We start from the raw sequence: 19,684 nt of genomic DNA on the forward strand, positions 1-19,684 counted from the left end.
AATTAACACCGGCCCTCAAAACCCAAGACCTGGGGAAAAAAAAACAATTGTTGGCCAGTAAGAATTTTTCTTAAAGTGAAAAATGACCTAGAGCATTGGTACTATAATTCTTTAAGCTATACCGTTGTTCACTGAGATCAGCTGCATCACCTTGAATGATAATCGTAGTATTTAAGTGCTTACTATGGGCCAAGCACTGTATTAAGCGCTGGAGTAGATAAAAACAAGATTATCAGGTCGGACACAGTCCCGATCCCGTGCTGTTTCTTTCTACGTTTAATTAGCGTGGGAAGGTCTGCTGGAATCTGTGGACCAAAAAAGCATTAAAAAAATTTGAACCTGCCTGCATAGCTAGCGTGTGCACGTGCGCAGGGTGTTTTGAAAACATCACTGACCTTCCATTTTTAAATGACTCCCTAACTAGGTTTCTTTCTAAATAATGCACAAAGCTCTATTTCTATCATCTAGTACGCCGGTATTGACAGCAGCTTTTTTTTCTCCCCCCAGTTTGATTTCTTCAGGGAAGGAAAAAAGGAGGAAAAAAAAAGTAATCATTTCTATAGTCAGTCAATCAGTCAGTCAACTGTATTTATTGAGTGCTCACCATGTGCAGAGCCCTGTACTAGTGCTTGGGAGAGTACAATATAATAGACACATTCCCGGGCCACAACAAGCTTACAGGGGGAGACAGGCATTAATATAAATAAAATTACAGATATGTACATAAGTTCTCTAGGAACATTATGGACTGGCCACCCACTTGGACCAAATATGATCGATGCCCATTTAAGCATAACCATCTTTGGTGTCTATGAGCTTTTCTTCCCTGTGCACACATTCTCCAGTGAATGTGTAAAATATGCTTCTTGAAGAAGGCTATATGGTAGCGTTTTTAAAAAATGTGCATTTAAGGCTGAAGAATCATTTAAAAAGACACTTAAATTGGGTCTGTGGGTCTTTCATCTACCCTGCTTATTTTCGAGGGTGGAAGAGCCCATTAAATTACCATTTTTTTCTACCTGGACAAATCCAGCAGGGAAGTCTAAGGACTCATCATGCTATCAAGGTTATCATGTCTTCCAGGTGTCCTGCTGTTTAATGCTCAGGAAAAGCAATGATTTCAAATTTGGCTTTCTTCACGAATGATTTCATCCAGGTGCCCCTTTGGCTCAAACACTCATGTCAGGTTGAGAGTGGAGCCCAGACCATAGCATTTCCCCTAGAGAAAAACGAGTTGGACCTCTTCAGAAAGCTGATCTGGCTGAAATCTGATGTGTTTAATAGAAACAGGCACCATCAAAAAAATCCCAAGTATTTCAGTTTCATAAAAAGGCAACAGTGGTCTTCTGCAACTTTTTGTTTCTACCCTCCTTTCCTTTAGGGGTCTTTTTTCATGTTTGTTGAAACCCCAAGAGTTTTAATGTGACTTGTGCCCCTTGATTTCCAATTTTATATCTCTCTGTGTCCTCTTAATTGCCTGAGAGGTAAATATAGAGCAAGGCAAGATTCTTCATTTATGTAAGAGTTGTGGCTTCTGCTCATTAGGGAAGGCACTCTCATTTCTTTCATTCATTCATTCATTCATTCAGTCGTATTTATTGAGCGCTTACTGTGTATACAGCACTGTACTAAGCGCTTGGGAAGTACAAGTTGGCAACATATAGAGACGTTCCCTATCCAACAGCGGGCTCACAGTCTAGAAGGGGGAGATTTCTGGTACGCTTCTTAAGTTTGCGTAGTTTGTGTCCCAGCAGCCCCGTTTCCTTACTGATGTTTAAGTGCGTGTATTTTTCCCCCACCCAAGTGTTACTCATTAATGAAAATCCTGGCAAATCTTGGCCATTTAACTACTGCCTTTCTTTTATGGATGCTTTTCTGGGTGGTTTCTGGGAAGAGTGTTTATTTAGAGGGCCCCTGAAGTCTAGGTGTTTGGGATTTTTTTGTTTCTGTTTTTTTGCTGGTTTTTTTAACCCACCTTCTCTTTATGCCGTGGTGTTAGAGATGATAGGACTGCAAAAGAACTAGAGGGCTGTCTGAGGCACAGTGGGGAAAGGGAAAATTGATGCTCCTTTTCTTAATAGGCTTATTGTTTTCACCACATGCATCTTTTCTTTAAAATTTCTTTTAGACCCTTCTCGATGAACTAAGTTCCACTAAACACTGGGCATCCATGCATGTTTCAGACCACAGTGGATTTCACTACCGCCAGTTCTTATTAAAGTCCTTGATTAGCCAAACTCTGACTGACAGTACTGTGTTGGTGCAAAACACTTTGGTTGGGGAGCAAAGCCCGATTCTTCCAAAGGACGAAGCATCGGCAACGACTTTGGTGGAGGAGCAGGGGGTAGATCTTCTTCGCCTTCTGGAGGAGGAAGTTGAACTCAGCACTGATCTCATTGATACCTACCCTGGGCATGAAACACTATGGTGCCATAGGTAAGAGACGTCTATTTTCTGCAGAAACTGTGCATAATTTCCCAGCAAGCTGCCTGGAAAGAGAAATCTGCCTTCACAAGCACAAAAGGATGATTTGTCTGGTTTCCAAATTAAATCTCTTCTTGGGGAAAGAGCACCCGGACTGGGCTGCTGGATTTTGCTGACGTGAGTTCTATTTGTCTTGCCTGAGGAGAATGTCAAAGAAGTTGAAGTCATAATGAGAATTGCGGTATTTAAGCGCTTACTGTGTGTCAAGCACATAATGTATACTGAGCGCTGGCAGAGGTACAAGACGATCAGGTCGGACACAGTCCCTGTCCCACATGGGGCTCATAGTCTAAGGGGTCTGGAGAGACAGGTATCTAATCTCCATTCTGCAGATGAGGAAAGTGAGGCACAGAGAAGTTAAGTGACTTGGCTGAGGTCACACAGCAAGCAAATGGTAGAGCAGGAATTGGAACCCAGGTCCTCTGACTTCCAGGCCTGCGCTTTTTTCCATTTGCACTCGGGAATTCCCTCTCCTCCTTGCAAGTGATTTAGGATCCTTAAATGAGCTCACTGAACAGAGACAATATGTGGCCAACTACATCATCATTCAGACTTTGTTGGGGTCTGCAGATGAAATTGCTGGGGTGAGTTTATTCGTATTCGTTTAACGGTAAAGACAAAATATTGATTTACGATTTCAGAAGGCAGTGAAATTTGTTGGTAATCTGCAAACTGAATTCAATATAGGTCTGGCCTAAAAATGCATTGAATACTGAGAAATGTGTCAACACTTGTTGAGTCAACTCTCCAGGAAGCCCATATTCCAACGTGGATTTTTCTTTTGTGGCTGGAAACATCTCTGCTACTACGAACGTTAGTTACAGTCGTACCTAATTTTAGATGTGAGACCAAATGCTAGACTTCTGCTCTAAGTTTACTGGAAGGTAGTGCCAGTTAGAAACCTCAAGATAAGAAATATTCGTTTGCAGTTTTAACCCTCCTCTGGGTCGTTGGGATGGAGGGTTTGTTTTGGGGATATTTTGTGACTTATCCCCTGCATGATGTAGTTGAAAAAACCCATAGGAAAATGTGCTGCTCTCCTGGCACCTTCATAAAGATAACTCCGTTTCTTAAACCGGGGCACTTTTGATGCCGCCCTTTTAACTAAAGACATCCTATCCTCCCAACTTTTAGACTGTGAGCCCACTGTTGGGTAGGGACTGTCTCTATATGCTGTCAACTTGTACTTCCCAAGCGCTTAGTACAGTGCTCTGCACACAGTAGGCGCTCAATAAATACGATTGATGATGATGATGGAGGCTGTTAGTGTTTCTAGTCAGCGTGCCATGCAATTGGCCAATGAGATGCCACTTTTATGCAGCCTGTATTTGGGCATCATAGACGAATTAATCATCGTCACCACGATCATTAACGGTTTGCTTCTTAAACACCTACAGAGTGCAGAGGAACGTACAACCAAAATAAGACACACGACCCCTGCTCTTCAGGAGCTTACAGTCTACTAGAGAGGGCAGAGAGACCCAAATGATTCTGATGAGCCTGAGGAAGAACAAGGGATACAGCAGAAAGTAGTACCAGTATGAGAGGGATGAGTAATTAAAATATGCAAAGGTACATCCGAGGAATGAAATCTCTTAGTGCTGTGGAAGAGGTTCACTATTTCATTAGATTTACCAAAGGGACACCTAGCTCTCCTCTCTGTTCCCAGAATTACTACTTCAGGTGAGGGGAGAAGGGGGAGGCCTCAGGGCCTACAATATAGTGCTGGAGTTAAGGGTTGGGTTCTTGTCCTTGTTACACTGCTGATTTGTCACTTGCCCATTTTACAGGCCTGGAAATGGAGGGTGGAAAAGGAGGGGAAATGACTGAAAATAACTTCATGGTAGAGCTTTGAACTCCCCACACGGAAGTTGATGTGTACGTTTAAGACGGTGGTACTGCTATCACCACATGGGCAGAACTTAAGACAGTAGAGAAGGAAACTGTTGTGCTAACTTGCTTCAGAACCAAGAACAGCAACCTAGGTAACCCTGCTGGGAGTACGCTTTATTCTGACAAATGCTATTAGGCGGAAAAGTCAGGGAAAGGCTTCAGGGTTCATTGGGTTTCCAAAGTCCGATACCATGACTGTACCAGTTGCACGAGGAAGTCCAGGTTGAAGCCGTGACTTAAGTCAAAGGAGATACAGTCAATCAATCAATCAATCGTATTTATTGAGCGCTATGTGCAGAGCACTGTACTAAGCGCTTGGGGAGTACAAGTCAGCAACACATAGAGACAGTCCCTACCCAACAGCGGGCTCACAGTCTAATCCTCATGCTCTTAAAACCCCAGGCCCCTGCTGGGTAGGATCCAGGATATATCTAATTAGGGAGGGATCATCATCATTGTTTATGGCGGGGGAAGTAATCTGAAAATATCCTCCCAGTTGTCATGCCGTTCCCTGAGCGGCAGGTAGAAACAAGCGTCAGGTAGATCCCGTCATTAGTTGTCGTGATTATTAAGAAGCATTTTTTGTATACTCATTAGGTAGACGATATTGAATTACAGTCATAACGGTGAACTAAAAGCAACACGACTCCACGCGTATGCACTGGTCCCTCAGGCACAGCTGCCGAGTCCTTTTGGATTAATATTCCAGAATCCACGGGTTTCTAATCAAAACCAACAAATAGCATACCTGTCAACAGGAGGATATGCTACAAGCGTTATTTGTTGCAAGCCGACATTGAAGGGCTGCAATGCATTAGACTGAGGTGGCACAGATGAGGTTTTTTGACTGTAAACTTGAATTTTTACGCCTAACTTCTGGTTGACCAAGGAGATTATCCATTTGACAGCTGCTGCCCAGGGTTGCTGGCATCCAATGATATCTTCTTCCTCATAATAGCGATAATGATGATATTAAGTGCCTACTATGTACCAAATGCCAGTCTGTGCACAATAATTAGACCAGACAGAGTCCCTGTTCCGCGTGGGACTCACGATCTAAGAGGTAATCTCATTTTACAATTGGGCTGCCAGTTCCCTGGGAATTTACCTGAAGCTCCCAGAACAGTGGTGGTGCGTGGCGGAAAAGCCTGAAATGCAGTCTGGCAGTTGGATATGCCGACTCGTGATTTGTGGAGGGAAACTCTAAGGGGAAACTAGTGGTGCGAAGCTTCAGGAGTACGACTTTTTTTCCTGTGTGATTCTTTCCCACTAATGTTAGATTGGTGCCGGAGATCAGCTCCGCTCCAGGCAGGTTCAGGTCGCAAGAGAAATACTTCCCCTTGAAAACGCACTTGGCCCTGTCTAGATTTGGCTAATATTGCTCGGGGGCAGCTGATGCCTCTTCACCTCCGTTCACCTTCCTTCCTATGCCCTCTCCCCTCCCGCCAGCCCTTTCCAGAGCAACCCGTTGGATTTGTTGTCTGGGGAAGGGGGATTTACTTGATGCCATTATCCTCGGCAGCATATACTGAATGCCTCCTGGGTACCGGGCACTGTTCCAGGCCCTTGGGAACAAAGGAAAAAAAAGAAGAGCACAGCCTCGCCTTCAAGATGTTATGATTTAGCTTGTTTCTTTCAGTGTTGCCCGAAGTTTGACTTTCACTGTCATCTTACTTTTCTCTCCCCTTCCATGACCTTTTCTCTTCCCTCCCTTTCGCCGACTCCTTTTGCCAAGACGGCACGTGTTCTACATACGGCACCACTTTCACGGTAAGCTCTCACAAAGCGCTGCCCGGCTGTCTCCTGTGGACCACAGCGATGGGACTCTGAATGATTCACACCTCAGCCCATCAGATAGCCATATGACTCAGGCCATGGACGTGGACGGACTGAATGACTCAAGCAAGCAAGGCTACTCGCAAGAAACCAAGCGCCTGAAGCGGACCCCAGCTCCGGACTGTCTTGGCCTAGATGTGGAGCGTAGGTTCGTTGAGCACGTTTTGTCTACCTGCAGAAATGTGGAGCAAGCCAGGTTTGCTAATGCCTACAAGAAATGGCTGGTTACATTAAGTAAGTAAAAGAGATGGCAAAAGCTGCAGGGGTTCCCTCTTAGTGCAATATTCTTTCCCCACCCCCCACCTTTCTTATAGCTGCATGTTCTTGTTGTTAATGCTGGCTTTTTATCCATTTCTCAGCCTTCTTCGTGGTCCTTGCTAAAATTTGTAGCAAGAGTCTTTCATATTATTTATTTGGTTTAAAACTGGCATTTCTTTGGGGCAGAAACAAATATTGTACTTTTTATCATACAGTGAGTCTTAAATCTCTTTTTTTAATGCATACCTTTTGTATTTTCACTTTGGCAGCTTTTTATACGTCCTTCTGTTCGCTAGCCGACGTTTGAGGAGTGTGGTTATGGTGGACTACGAATAACGGAGTTTCAAAGCTTAAACACAAGATCATTTAGCTTGTCTGACCTAAACCGACCTGATCCTGTAGTTGATCTAGAAAATAAATGAGGGGAATAGGTGAAAATATAGCCTATCTTATCTCTAATGTATTTGACTTTCATGATGAAGCAAGCCAAAGCCAGTAGAGGTAGGAAGGCTTAAAAGTAGAAAACTCTTCTGAAGGTGACCCATCTTCAAAAGGCTTGTTTTTAAAGTCCTGATTTTTTTTAAGGGTCTGTGTTAGTGCAGTACTGGATTTTAGTATTCGTTAGAGTGTGAGACATCGCTTTTACTTACAATTCAGTGTGTTCCAAAACTCACAGAGGCCTTCCTTCTTGTGGGGCACGCTCAAAGAGAGTGCCCAAAGAACCATAATCTTAATTTAATGGCTTTTTAGATATAGTATGTCCTGTATGTTTCTGAGAATGTACTGTGTACACTATGGGATTCTAGTGAAGTGGATCGAAAAAAAAAATACTGGATAAAGTAATGGCCAAATGTTTTAGATTAACGGGAGTGTTCGGGAAATTACTCCTTTTTAAGGGTTTTTAATAATACTCTTGTGGAAGTTGTCAGAGGTTCTTTGATGCAGTGGTATTTATTGAGCTTTTACTACGTGCAGAGCACTGTACTAAGCACTTGGGAGAATACAACAGTCGGCAGAGATCTTCCCTGCCCCCAAGGAGCTTACAGTCTAGAGGGGGAGCCAGACAGTAATATAAATAAAGCCAAAGTATTCACCTTTCACCTACAATGCCCTATCTTTCTGTTGACAAGGGCCCTGTACCTAAATTTAAGTGTGCTGTCCTGCATAGTTTCCTAACGACCCAGTGTCTACTAGTGAAACCATCTGAGTTCTATTTCCTATGCGTTTTCACTCTTTTTATCTCCTTTCTTGTCCTTACTACTTGTCTGTCTCCCTTCCCTGTCTCTGGTTACTTCTGCCTCCCGCCTTGCTCCCAAGGAACAGTACCAATGTCCGTGCCCTTGTAGCGTCCCGTAATTTCTTTCTCCACACAGATGGGCCCAGGCCACACAGGTGACAGCATTTGGAGCTCCTGAAACTAATACCTCAGGGAATGGAGCCTGAAAAGATAAAAGCATCTGTCTGAGATTCTCCACTCGATTTCATCGAAATAAACTCTGGAGAACTCATGGGCCCATCCCATTGACACGGGCAGATGGTACCTCCTGAACTTGGCGTCCCCCATACTTACTCCAAGTTGGATTTTTAAATAGCCTGAGTAATGGGAGCTTGTTATATTTCCCTTGAGAGACTGTCAGGAAAGACTTTCAGAAGTAAACTATGAAACATTCACTCTGACCGTTTTCATTTCTTTCTGAGTGATTCTGCTCCACCTTTGGAATTTACACTTATCAGTGGGTCCTAGCCTATTATCTCCTCACCAACCCTAATTTGATGGTTTCTCGGTCAGTCAGTATGGTAATTACTGAGCACCTACTCTGTGCAGAGCACTGTACTGGGTGCTTGGGAGAGTACAATAGAATGAGTAGCTGTCAAGGGGCTTATAGTCTAGTGATTTACAGACAGGTTAGTTTCCTCTCAGTTTTCCAGGTTTGAAAATATACTTATCTTTTGGCAAAGCTCTATAAACACACTTTTCTGCTGGCAGTGAAATGTAAACATCAAGGTTTGTGAGCATTAAATCCACTGGAAAAAAAATAAAAATTAAAACAAGCCAAAATTTACACCTCCAGAGAGCATCTGTGTTTGGTGAACTCAGCCAATATTTATTGAGCTCTGTCAACTGATAACTCGACAATAGTCAAAGATCAGAAGGACTCTGACAAATTGCTTAATTCATATGGAAAGTATCTGAACCGCTTTCTCCGATCTTTAATTTTCAAATGTCCATTTTGACCGATCTAGGATAGGTTGAGGCCAGATCATTCGGGGGCTTGAAATTATCTTAATTTGTAGAGAATTTTAATGATTTAGGGCAAATGTGGGACTTCCTATGGAAGAGGCTAGAATAGACAAATACAGAACTCTTGCTGAGAGGCTGTACATAAGGAGTTTGAAGTCCCCTCGTCAGTATTTATAAAAGGGAACTCCTTCTTTTACTGGAGTAAATTCAGGCAGTTCTTGATCATGTTTCAGGATCAGGTAAGGTGATCTGAGCTGGCAAGATTTCATTTTAAGCAGAGGTGAAAAACGGACAGGGATTTTAGGGGGGGCGGTCGCGATGACTAGTAGGGGACAGGCTTGCCCAGAGCTAGTCTGCCAGAAAGCTGCCATTGGGGATATTTTCAAAATTCTCGAGTCTTGTCGGAGACCCGGGATGAGCAGATCTGGGTGTCTCGCTCAGGTGTTAAGGGGATGACCCCCATCACTTCTGTGGAGGGTGGCCACTGATGGCCCTTGTGGATTTCAGACGGGGGCACGTGATGTCACGTGCGTTACGCTGGGGACGCAGTCTTACGTTGTGACATCCTACCCTCTGAAATCTCTCTGAGACCACCTGGTGTTGGAGCATTCCTCGGGAAGAAATCCCTGAACTTCCCTTCCCCTTCAGTCTCAGCTTGCTCCAGAGCCTTTGCATTCCTTTCCTAGGTCCGTGTGAACACGGGTGTTTTTCCCCTAGGAGCTGAGGCAGAGGGAGGCTGGCTGTTTAAAAGAAAAACATCAGACATGAAAGGGCCTGGTGCCATATCTGTACCAGACGGGGGACAGACCAGCTGAAAACTAGAGTGTTTCCGTTCAAAACCTGAATATCGGCTGCCCGAGGTTCAGGTGATGATCTTTTTTAAAAAAATTTTAAAGGCAATGTGTTTGGTGAACTCAGCCAATATTTATTGAGCTCTGTCAACTGATAACTCGACAATAGTCACAGATCAAAAGAACTCTGACAAATTGCTTAAATTATATGGAAAGTATCTGAATGTGGCAATGTGGCTGCCTTCTTTGAAAGAGGGGTTATTTTCCAAGTGGACCTCCAACCATATTGGCTTACTTTCACAACTGGGACAATCGCCACAGAAACACAGAGGAAAAAACAATAAAGAGATATATCCCAACCCACACTGAGCTGTTAGCTTTGTTTATGCACTCCAGCTGGAAAGCGATCGTTTAGCCATTATTTAACTTCAAGTCACCAGCTATTAAGGGTCTGTTGAGGGTGTCTGAGGGCATTATAGCGACTGTTTAATATATCAGAGGTCAGATTTTAATATTTTAGCTTCTTGCGGCAGTTTTTTGGCAAATCTGTGCTGGGGAGATGGTTCCTCTACTTTTTTAAAAAAAAGTGCAACTAAAATAAATCATGATCTTTGGGATGCTTCTAATCCTACTGCAAAGCAGTCTGAAGAATTTAGGATTTGGTGTCTATTCATTTTGCTTTTCACTGCATCATGTGATTGCTACACAGATGTTTAACTGTTTTGGTACGTCTGTGCAAACTTGAAATCCCAGTTCTCATTGTTTACTGCAGACTTGTGGGATGCGATCTTAGCCTCGAAACGGAAGTGACCGTTAAAAAAGAATTAAAGAACAACGCTTTAGATTTTTAAAGTATAGATTTGAGTGTATACACGCTTATTCCAGTATGTATCAACTTCTATGACAACAGCATTTTAATCTTAATGTGATCTAATTTGTTACAGAGCATATGAGGTACCTCCAAGATTTGCCGAACGTATACTTTGTATAATTTAATATCTGGGACACTGTGTTAAAGTCTTGTGCCAGTTCTCACAACTTGCTGACTCGGATCTCTTTGGTTATGACTGCTTGTAACCTAGTGTATATGTTGCTATTGTCATTATTAATGTATTGTTCAGGGAATCTAGTAATTACTAATTACTCTCTTGCAGAGTGTACAGGAGCAGCTCAATAGGATGAGTAAGAGACTCTAGGTACTCTGGGGCTGAGAATTCCACTGCTTGACCACAAACTTGTTCTGTGATTATGGGTAAGCCACTTAAACCTTCCTAGGCCTCAGTTTCCTTCCCTTCCAAACAAGGAAACTGGGGGACATTTACCAGCAAAAGCGCTGTATGAATGTTTAAACAGGGTACGCCCCGCTCTGCGTTACACCGGGGGTTACGATCGTGCAGAACCACGAGCTCAGAAAAACATGCGTCAGATTACTCACCCTATGTGCATTGCCCGGTGCGTGCATATAGTCGTTTTTTTCGGACACCGCGTCACACTGTTTCTGGACAGGTGCGTGTTGTCGAAAAACTGTTCCCTAATTCTGCGGTTGCCTTCTAGCCAAAATGCGTAGTGAAAGCCCGTGTTTTAGTGGAACTGAGTGTACTTAAAATGTAAGCTTTAGGCTTAAATAATTTTTATGCCGATAGAATTTTGGGTTGTGTAACACTATTGGGGTTGTGTAACACTATTATTATGAATTAGATCGCATCCGTCATCTTTCAATTGAAGTATTGTACAACGTGTAGTCTCATCACACTCCTGTGCAGAGGTATTATAAGACGCGATGCGCGTCTTCCCCCCCGCCCCTTTTTTAAAAAAAAAAACAAAATACTGAGGAGAAAATCGAGGCACGTAAACATCGTGGCCAACCCGGAGTTATACAGATGACCGGGGAGGGAAAAATAAAATCAGGGCTTGGGGAAAACAGTCCCTTTTTACCCACTGCGTAACTTGTATTTGCCATCTTATTTGGAGTGCCTTTAATTCTTAATTGGAGGGTTTTTCTTCTTTTCACAAAAAGCAGGGTCAGAGAAATTACCCCTCTAGACTGTAAGCTCACTGCGGTCAGAGAACTTGTCTACCAACTCGGTTGTGTAGTACTCTCCCAAGCGCTTAGTACAGTTCTCTGTACACAGTAAGCGCCCAATAAATACCACTGATTGATGGATTGCCTACTGCCCTCTCGAGATGGGGGGTGAAGAGCGCTGACAACTTTGTCAGATATCATTGATGATAACTTGCCTCTTAGATGGCATAACCCAACTTTAGAAAAATTCTTTCGATTGATGTCTCCAGAGAACAAATTTGTAGGCATTGGCTTTTTATCTTCACTAACTCAGGCCTATAATAGGCATGATCTCAGAAGGTATTGTATGGTTCTTTGTTCCTTCATGATATCTTTTATCTTGTAATGGGATGTTGTCATCGACAGATTATATTTTGGTTCATATTCCTGTGTTTTGATTACATTTTTAAGGCACTTCCTCAAGAAAAATGGACTGTTGCTTCTTTTTCATCAAAATCCGGGAGACAGATTTAGGAGACAAGTGGGTCGCCCAAGATTCAAGTGAGGTTTGTTTCATAAAACTTAATTTAACTCCTTCATGAAACAAACCAACCGTGCCCTTGGTTAACGGCTTCCTTTTGTTTGTTCAGTATTTTATTCCCCCGCGAACCTCAGTCTAAACCCAGCCATATGAAAGAAATGAACACTTTAGTTACTTGGCCATTTAATTCGTTTAAAAGACTACTGAGGGGGACAGTTGAAAATATGAATATTAACAGATGAGCCAGAGTACTTTGCAGCTGCATAGTAGTTTTCGGTCAAATGATCCCAGGTGCTTTAGAGCGAAGAGTTTAAGGCATTTCCCTGAGAGCCCGCCATCCGTGAGGCAACTGGCTGACAGCCGCGGGGAGTCCAGTTGTGGGACTGGGATGATAATCCAAAATTAAAAAAGCACACCTCTTTCCTTAAAGAGGGGAAGGAGAAGGGGGTATCCTGAGCTTCCACAAACATTTGTAGTCGTCAGTTTAGGCTTTCAATAGAATACCCTGCCGTTTCCTTTATTGAGTGTGTGATTACCTCTCAGGGTATAGGAGACATCTTAAATTGAGGATGCGTTTTTATAGTCTGTGGCAAAAAAAAAAAAAAATGAACTAAATGCTGAATATTTAATAACTAGCTTTTAAAATTTTTAGTCTAGGAAGTATTCGATAGAAGTCACTAGCTAGCACAGTAGCTGGTTGCTGCTTTGGGACTGCCTCATGACCTCTAAGTTTTTGCTTTATACCTTGTAACCCATAGTGTGAACAAACTTTAAACTGAATCATGTGTGGAAACGATTTGTGTCTTTGAATTGCGTACGTTTTTTTTTTTTAGGATATAAACATCTGGAGACGTGTAGCTACTTTATCGCGGTTGACATTTAACTCAGATTGTTAAAATTTGGTTTGATGCGTCAGCACTGGAGGCGCATACGCTGACAGGTATTGTGCGTCTTCAGACACATGGCAGACTTGATAACATTTAGGTACAGCCTGTCTGATAATCGGTCTAAAGAATGGGATTTTTAATTAAAAACTGGATGGTTCAAATCGTCTGTCCGTTTTAGGGTGCCTGCCCTCCAAATGTGATGGAGAAGAATTTTACAGCTGGAACTCTATTACGGTAAACCCAGTTATCTTGGAAGAATTTTACCACATCAAGTTGTATGGCATTTTGATGAAATGTGGGCTATTCTGTTACATGTATTGCACATTCTATGAATAGAAGGCTAAATGAAAATAAAATTGGCGTTTTGATTTATTTTGTGGTTTGAAAAGATCTTATGTTGCTGCAGGATCCCAAGGTAGTTTTCTTCAGAATTGAGACCCCAAGGAAGATAGTCATTTGATCCACTTTTAACCCACTTCTGCCCGAATAGTACAGTGCTCTGCACACAGTAAGCGCTCAATAAATACGATTGATTGAATGAAAAAGAACATTGTGTTGCTATTCTTCTTTGCTCTGGCTAATGGTCGTAAACGGACTGAGGAGCCACAAGGCCCTCTCTAGTCTTTCTCAAATACCAGTATGGAGTTCGGCTTAATATGGGGGAGCACTATGCGATTCACTGGCCATAATGTCTCCTTAACAATTATGTAGATAATGAAAGAGGCTTATCGTTTAATGAATCGAGGATTTGATTTCAGTTTTTTCATAGAACTCTAAAAGGAGTTTGGGGTTTTTTCCATTCAGCTTGTCAGACGCATTTGTAAGCATTAAACAGTTACGGAAGCAGCGTGGCTTAGTGGAAAGAGCCCGGGCTTGCGAGTCAGATGTCGCGGGTTCTAATCCCAGCACCGCCACTTGTCTGCTGGGTGACCTTGGGCACTTCTCTGGGCCTCAGTTACCTCTTCTGTAAAATGGGGTTAAATCCTACTCCCTCCTACCTAGCCTGTAAGCCCCACGTGGGATAGGGACCGAGTCCAACCTTACTGTATCTACCCCAGTGTTTAGGACAGTTCTCGGCACATAGCGCTTAACGAGTACCGCTAAAAAAATTCCCATCCTTAAATTCCATTATTCCACGTTTGATAGTTCTTTTTCTAATTTAAAAAAAAAGGCTGAATACAGCGTGAGTAAAACGACCCAAGAAAATGACAGTGGGTCATAAGTATTGAAGAGAAATGCTCTCACCGTTTCACTGAAGAGTAAATTTGAAGGCCAATTTATGCTGTAATGTTGACTTGCATTGTTTGAAGCCCGCTGACTTGTAGCAGATTACAAATCTTCATTTCAGTAGTGTGTAATCAAAATTTTCTCCACTCTTGTCTCCTCTGATCCTCTCCCGTGTCAAACCTCCAATGCACAGTCTTAGTTTAACTCAAGAAATTTTTGGGTAACCACAGTAGCTGTTAATGACCAGTTTATATTCTGGCATCAGATTTTATTTCGGTCAGGCGCCAAACATTTCTACTTAAGTTTCCATTGTTCCCTTACGTACTCGTTAAGACAGTGTGAAATTACAATAAATACTTTTCTATGTGTGTATTTGCGAGGACAAAACGACACCTCTAACCGTAGTCTAGATAGTGGCACATGGCATTATAACTGTTTTCCAAGCGGTTAGTGATTAAACAGTAAAAGCCACGCAAAATAAGCAGCATTATCCATCTTGAGCAATAAATTGTGTAGCATAACTATACAGGGCAATCAATTACTGTCCTAATGAATAAAATGTTCAAGAAGCATGGTTTCTAAACAGTAAAACCATGACCGGTGTTTTGTTTAAGTCTGTGCTATTCTAGAAAAATGTACTCAGGTCGTTTTTAGCCAGCTGACTCTTTATCCTTTTGGGGTTCTAAAAATAAAGCTAGGACCTCAAGCTTAACGAAGCGTAACAACTGCCAAAAATCAGTTCATTTCAGAAAGAAAGCTACATAGGATGGATTGCTTCGGAGCCATTCCTGAAGGAATTAATTCAAAATCAGTAAATAGCTCTTGAACACAGGGTAGTGGATCTCCTGCTGTTTGGACCCCTTTTAGTTGAGGGTTACTTCCCAGAAGTGGTCGACTCAGCTACTAGCTAGACACGTAAAGAAGTTTGCTATTAGCGGTCACGTAGCAGGCGGGAACGTTTTTAGAATGTGGGCAAATAGAATAAGAAATCCCATTTTTAAGATTGTTTTAAAATTTGGATTTTTTTTATTTACGGAGATTAGTCTTTAATGGATCCATTACTTGCGATCTGGAGGCCAGATGTGATCCAGGGCATTAAAGGTGACTTTGATTAACCTTCGATAATGAGGCTATTCATTTCCTTCATTCTACCGCACTGAACATTTTTTCGATACACTAAAAAGTTACTTTTTCCTAAGAAAACTTCACAGGGTTTGGGTTTTTTTTCAATCATGTGATCCGTTTCAAGAACTACAATAATGCAGAATTTCATTCAATCGTACTTATTGAGCGCTTTCTGTGTGCAGGGCACCGTACTAAGAATTTGTAAATGTGTTATCTCACACATACAAAGCACACATCATATAATGATCAAAATGGGTTTTGTACAGCATAATAAACCGCGAAGGTGTGCTACGTAGTTACCCCGAATCTCGAAAAACACAAATTTACGTCCCGTTAATAGCGCCGGTTGGGTGTATCCAGGGTCCAGGTGTTTCAGGATATTTTAAGGAACGGGAGAGTGTGTTGGCAATATGAAATTGTGGTATGTTGAAAATAGATAAATCCAAGGGAGCTGACAGTCTAATAATAGGAATTAACACATTTCATGCCATTCTCCAGCAAAAATTCATAATTCCAATCAGTTCAATTGTGTGAAATGGTATTTTTAAAGAAGTGAAAATTCAATACCATATGAAGGGTCATGATACTCTGATGCCTGTTTAGGAAACTAGAAAAACACCCTAGCATTGTTTAATTGTGTACATTAATTCCATCTTGTTTTCTCATGTAATATTGTATATTAGTTATATATCTTATGTACTTTCTGTGGTGTTCTGCAAATACGAAACTATGTATTTAAAACAGAGCCCTAGAATTCTAATCATCTTTATGCAGCCATCTTCCAGTACTTAAAGATACAGTTTAAATGGTAGTGAGTGGCAGAAAAGTAGAGTGAGCTATCCCCATATTTATCATGTTAGTTTTACATGTTCTCGTGACAGAATATGCTAAGCACAGTTCTAAGTTATTGTTTTTTCTGTAAAAAATGGAATATAGTGTACAAGGTTTTTTTTTTGTTTGCTAAATGTTGGCAGTTTTTAAATAAACTTTTCAGCTCCTAAAATGTGTGATTTAGTTTTGCGAGCATTTTTTAAAAAATTCCACAATCTCTCTTGTCCAATTGAATTGCTACTGGTGGGGGAAAAAATGTTTTCTTGGTGAAAGTAGTAATTTGATTAAGTACAAGATAGGAAAGATAAAAATGTCAGGGTTCCGAAGATTGGCCCCTGATAGCCCCGTGCCTCCCACGTGCCCGCCATAATAATGATGGCATTTATTAAGCGCCTACTATGTGCAAAGCACTGTTCTAAGCGCTGGGGAGGTTACAAGGTGATTGGGTTGTCCCATGGGGGGCTCACAGTCTTAATCCCCATTTTACAGATGAGGGAACTGAGGCCCGGGGAAGTTAAGTGACTTGCCCGAAGTCACACAGCCGACAATTGGCGGAGCCGGGATTTGAACCCATGACCTCTGACTCCAAAGCCCGTGCTCTTTCCACTGAGCCACGCTGCTTCCCTGTGCTTGCCACGTGATGACAGCGTGCCGACCGTGTGACTGCCGCGTGATCACGGCATGCCGGCCACCGAACCGCCACACGACAGCCGAACGCCGCTCACGCCATCGTGGCATGCCGAGTGACCGCCACGTGATAGCCCCGGGCCTCCTATGTGGCCGGCTAAGGCCGAGGACGTGACTTTCACGTGACAGCCCCTTCCCACATGATCACCGCATGATATCTATCCCCAGGCCGCTCCAACCCAGCGGAAGAGGCCAGGCCTGTCCTGCCCATGTGCCACCCCCCTACCCCTGTATCAAATACCACGTGTCAGCCAGGTGATATAATTCACTCAATTGCATTCACTGAGCACTTACTGTGTGCAAAGTGCTTGGGAAAGTAAAATACAACGATGGACACGTTCCCTGCCCACACTGAGTTTGCAGTCTAGAGGGGGAGACATTAATGTACGTACATAAATACATAAAGTTACAGCTATAGACGCGCGCTGTGGGAATGGGAGGGAGGTGTGTATGCATAGTTATCCACTCCCTACCCGCAAATTCATTCATTCATTCAACTGTACTGATTGAGTGCTTACTGTGTGCAAAGCACTGTACTAAGCTCTTGGAAAGTACAATTCGGCAACAGAGACGATCCCTACCCAACAACGAGCTCACGGGATATTCTATTTGTTGTACTTATTAGAGTCCAGGCCCCTTCCTCTAAATTCTTAATTGTGCTCTCCGAACATACTATGAACTTTTCACCCATTAATTGAATCAAACCTACCTTGAGCCCGAAAGCACCTGCTTTAGAAGCAAATTCCTGTCCCCTTCTTTCCAGCCTGGGGCTTGTGGCTCAGGTCGAGGTACGTTCACTCCCCCGCCGCAGTCCCATTTCCTTGTTTCGTGGGCAACCGGCTGATCGGCCCTGTTCTCCAAGTGGCCCATTTGGCTGTGGGACTGCGAGCCGAAGGAGGGGACAGGTCGCCAATCAATCAATCAATCAATCGTATTTATTGAGCGCTTACTGTGTGAGGAGCACTGTACTAAGTGCTTGGGAAGTACAAGTTGGCAACATATAGAGACAGTCCCTACCCAACAGTGGGCTCACAGTCTAAAAGAGAAAGAGGTTTGCGCTGTTTCAGTCCAGAGCCCCGCACAGAGCAGGGAAGGCCCGGGACTATGTAGTGGAAAGAGACACCCCCCAACACACACGCACACCCCTCACCGTGCACTGGGGGAGGGGACACCGGCCCCCCTCGATCCCCCATCCGTGCCCTGGGGACTGCACCAGGAAAGGTTCACCCCATGGGACCCCGACCAAATAATAATAATAACGACGGTATTTGTTAAGCGCTTACACTGTTCTAAATGCTAGGGTAGATACAAGGTAATCAGGTTGTCCCATTTGGGGCTCGCAGTCTGAATCCCCATTTTCCAGATGAGGGTGGGGACTGAGGCCCAGTGAACTGACTTGCCCAAGGTCACGCAGCAGACAAGTGGCAGAGGCGGGATTAGAACCCGTGACCTCTGCCTCCCAAATCCGGGCTCACGCTGCTGGTGGGTTGAGTGACACGGAGGAGTCAAGGATAACACCAAGGAGCTTGTGAGATGGGATGGCTGGTGGGGAAAGGCAGGGGGAGAATAAGGTGAGGGTGGGAAGATAGGGAGTTCGGCGGGACATCCAAGTGGAGATGTCTTGAAGGCAGGAGGAAATGTGAGACTGCAGGCAGGGAACGAGATCAGGGCTGGAGATGGAGATTTGGGAATCATCGGCATAGAGGTGGTAGCTGAAGCCGTGGGAGTGAATGAGTGCTCCAAGGGAGTGGACGGAGGTGGAGACTAGAAAGGGACCCAAAACTGAACCTTCAGGGGCTCCCACAGTTGGGTGGGTGGGGTGGAGAGGCAGAGGAGGAGCCCATGAAGGAGACTGAGAATGAACGGCTAAGATAATCAATCAATCAATCGTATTTATTGAGCGCTTACTATGTGCAGAGCACTGTACTAAGCGCTTGGGAAGTACAAGTTGGCAACATATAGAGACAGTCCCTACCCAACAGTGGGCTCACAGTCTAAAGGAGAAGCAGGGAGGGCAGAGTCAGGGAAGCCAGGGTTGGATAAGGTTTCCAGGAGAAGGGGGTGGACCACAGTGTCCAAGACAGCTGATAGATTGAGGAGGATCAGGAGGCTGTAGAGGCCATCAGATTTGGCAAGGAGTAGATCACTGGGGACCTTGGAGAGGGCGGCTTCTGTGGCGTGAAGGGGACGGAAGCCAGATAGGAGGGGGTCCAGGGGAGAATTAGAAGAGAGGAAGTGAAGACAGCGGGTGTAGACAACTCAAGGAGATTGGAGAGGAATGGTAGGAGGAAGACGGGGCCGCAACCGGAGGGAGTCAAGGGAGGGGTTTTTTAGGCTAGGGAAAACGTGGGTACGTTTGACCGACCCCCGGCCCACGTCATCCCCCGGGCCTGGAATGCCCTCCCTCTGCCCATCCGCCAAGCTAGCTCTAGTCTCCCAAGCGCCTAGTAAAGAGTTTTGCACACAACAGGCGCTCAAGCAATATGATTATTACTCTACTTATTTATTTACTTATTTTATTTGTACATATTTATTCTAATTATTTTATTTTGTTAACATGTTTTGTTCTCTGTCTCCCCCTTCTAGACTGTGAGCCCACTGTTGGGTAGGGACCGTCTCTATATGTTGCGAACTTGTACTTCCCAAGCGCTTAGTACAGTGCTCTGCACACAGTAAGCGCTCAATAAATACGATTGAATTGAATTGAATTGAATTCAAGGCCCTACTGAGAGCTCACCTCCTCCAGGAGGCCTTCCCACACTGAGCCCCTTCCTTCCTCTCCCCCTCGTCCCCCTCTCCATCCCCCTCATCTTACCTCCTTCCCTTCCCCACAGCACCTATATATGTATATATGTTTGTACATATTTATTACTCCATTTA

At 43.6% G+C, this 19,684-nt stretch overlaps 1 protein-coding gene across 3 annotated transcripts in view; it reads left to right on the forward strand.

Annotated features, from left to right (window-relative positions):
- Positions 1-13,306, forward strand: part of PTAR1 (protein prenyltransferase alpha subunit repeat containing 1) — a 59,630-nt gene extending 46,324 nt beyond the window's left edge. For all 3 annotated transcript variants that reach the window (XM_038769476.1, XM_038769477.1, XM_038769478.1), the window contains 2 exons: positions 2,129-2,436; positions 6,113-13,306. In XM_038769476.1, the coding sequence (XP_038625404.1) occupies positions 2,129-2,436; positions 6,113-6,455 (651 nt within the window). In that variant the 3' untranslated portion in view covers positions 6,456-13,306. The remainder of the gene's footprint in view (positions 1-2,128; positions 2,437-6,112) is intronic.
- The last annotated feature ends 6,378 nt before the right edge of the window (positions 13,307-19,684 follow it).

Source organism: Tachyglossus aculeatus, chromosome X4, assembly GCF_015852505.1.
Source record: "Tachyglossus aculeatus isolate mTacAcu1 chromosome X4, mTacAcu1.pri, whole genome shotgun sequence".
Classification (NCBI taxonomy): Eukaryota; Metazoa; Chordata; class Mammalia; order Monotremata; family Tachyglossidae; genus Tachyglossus; species Tachyglossus aculeatus.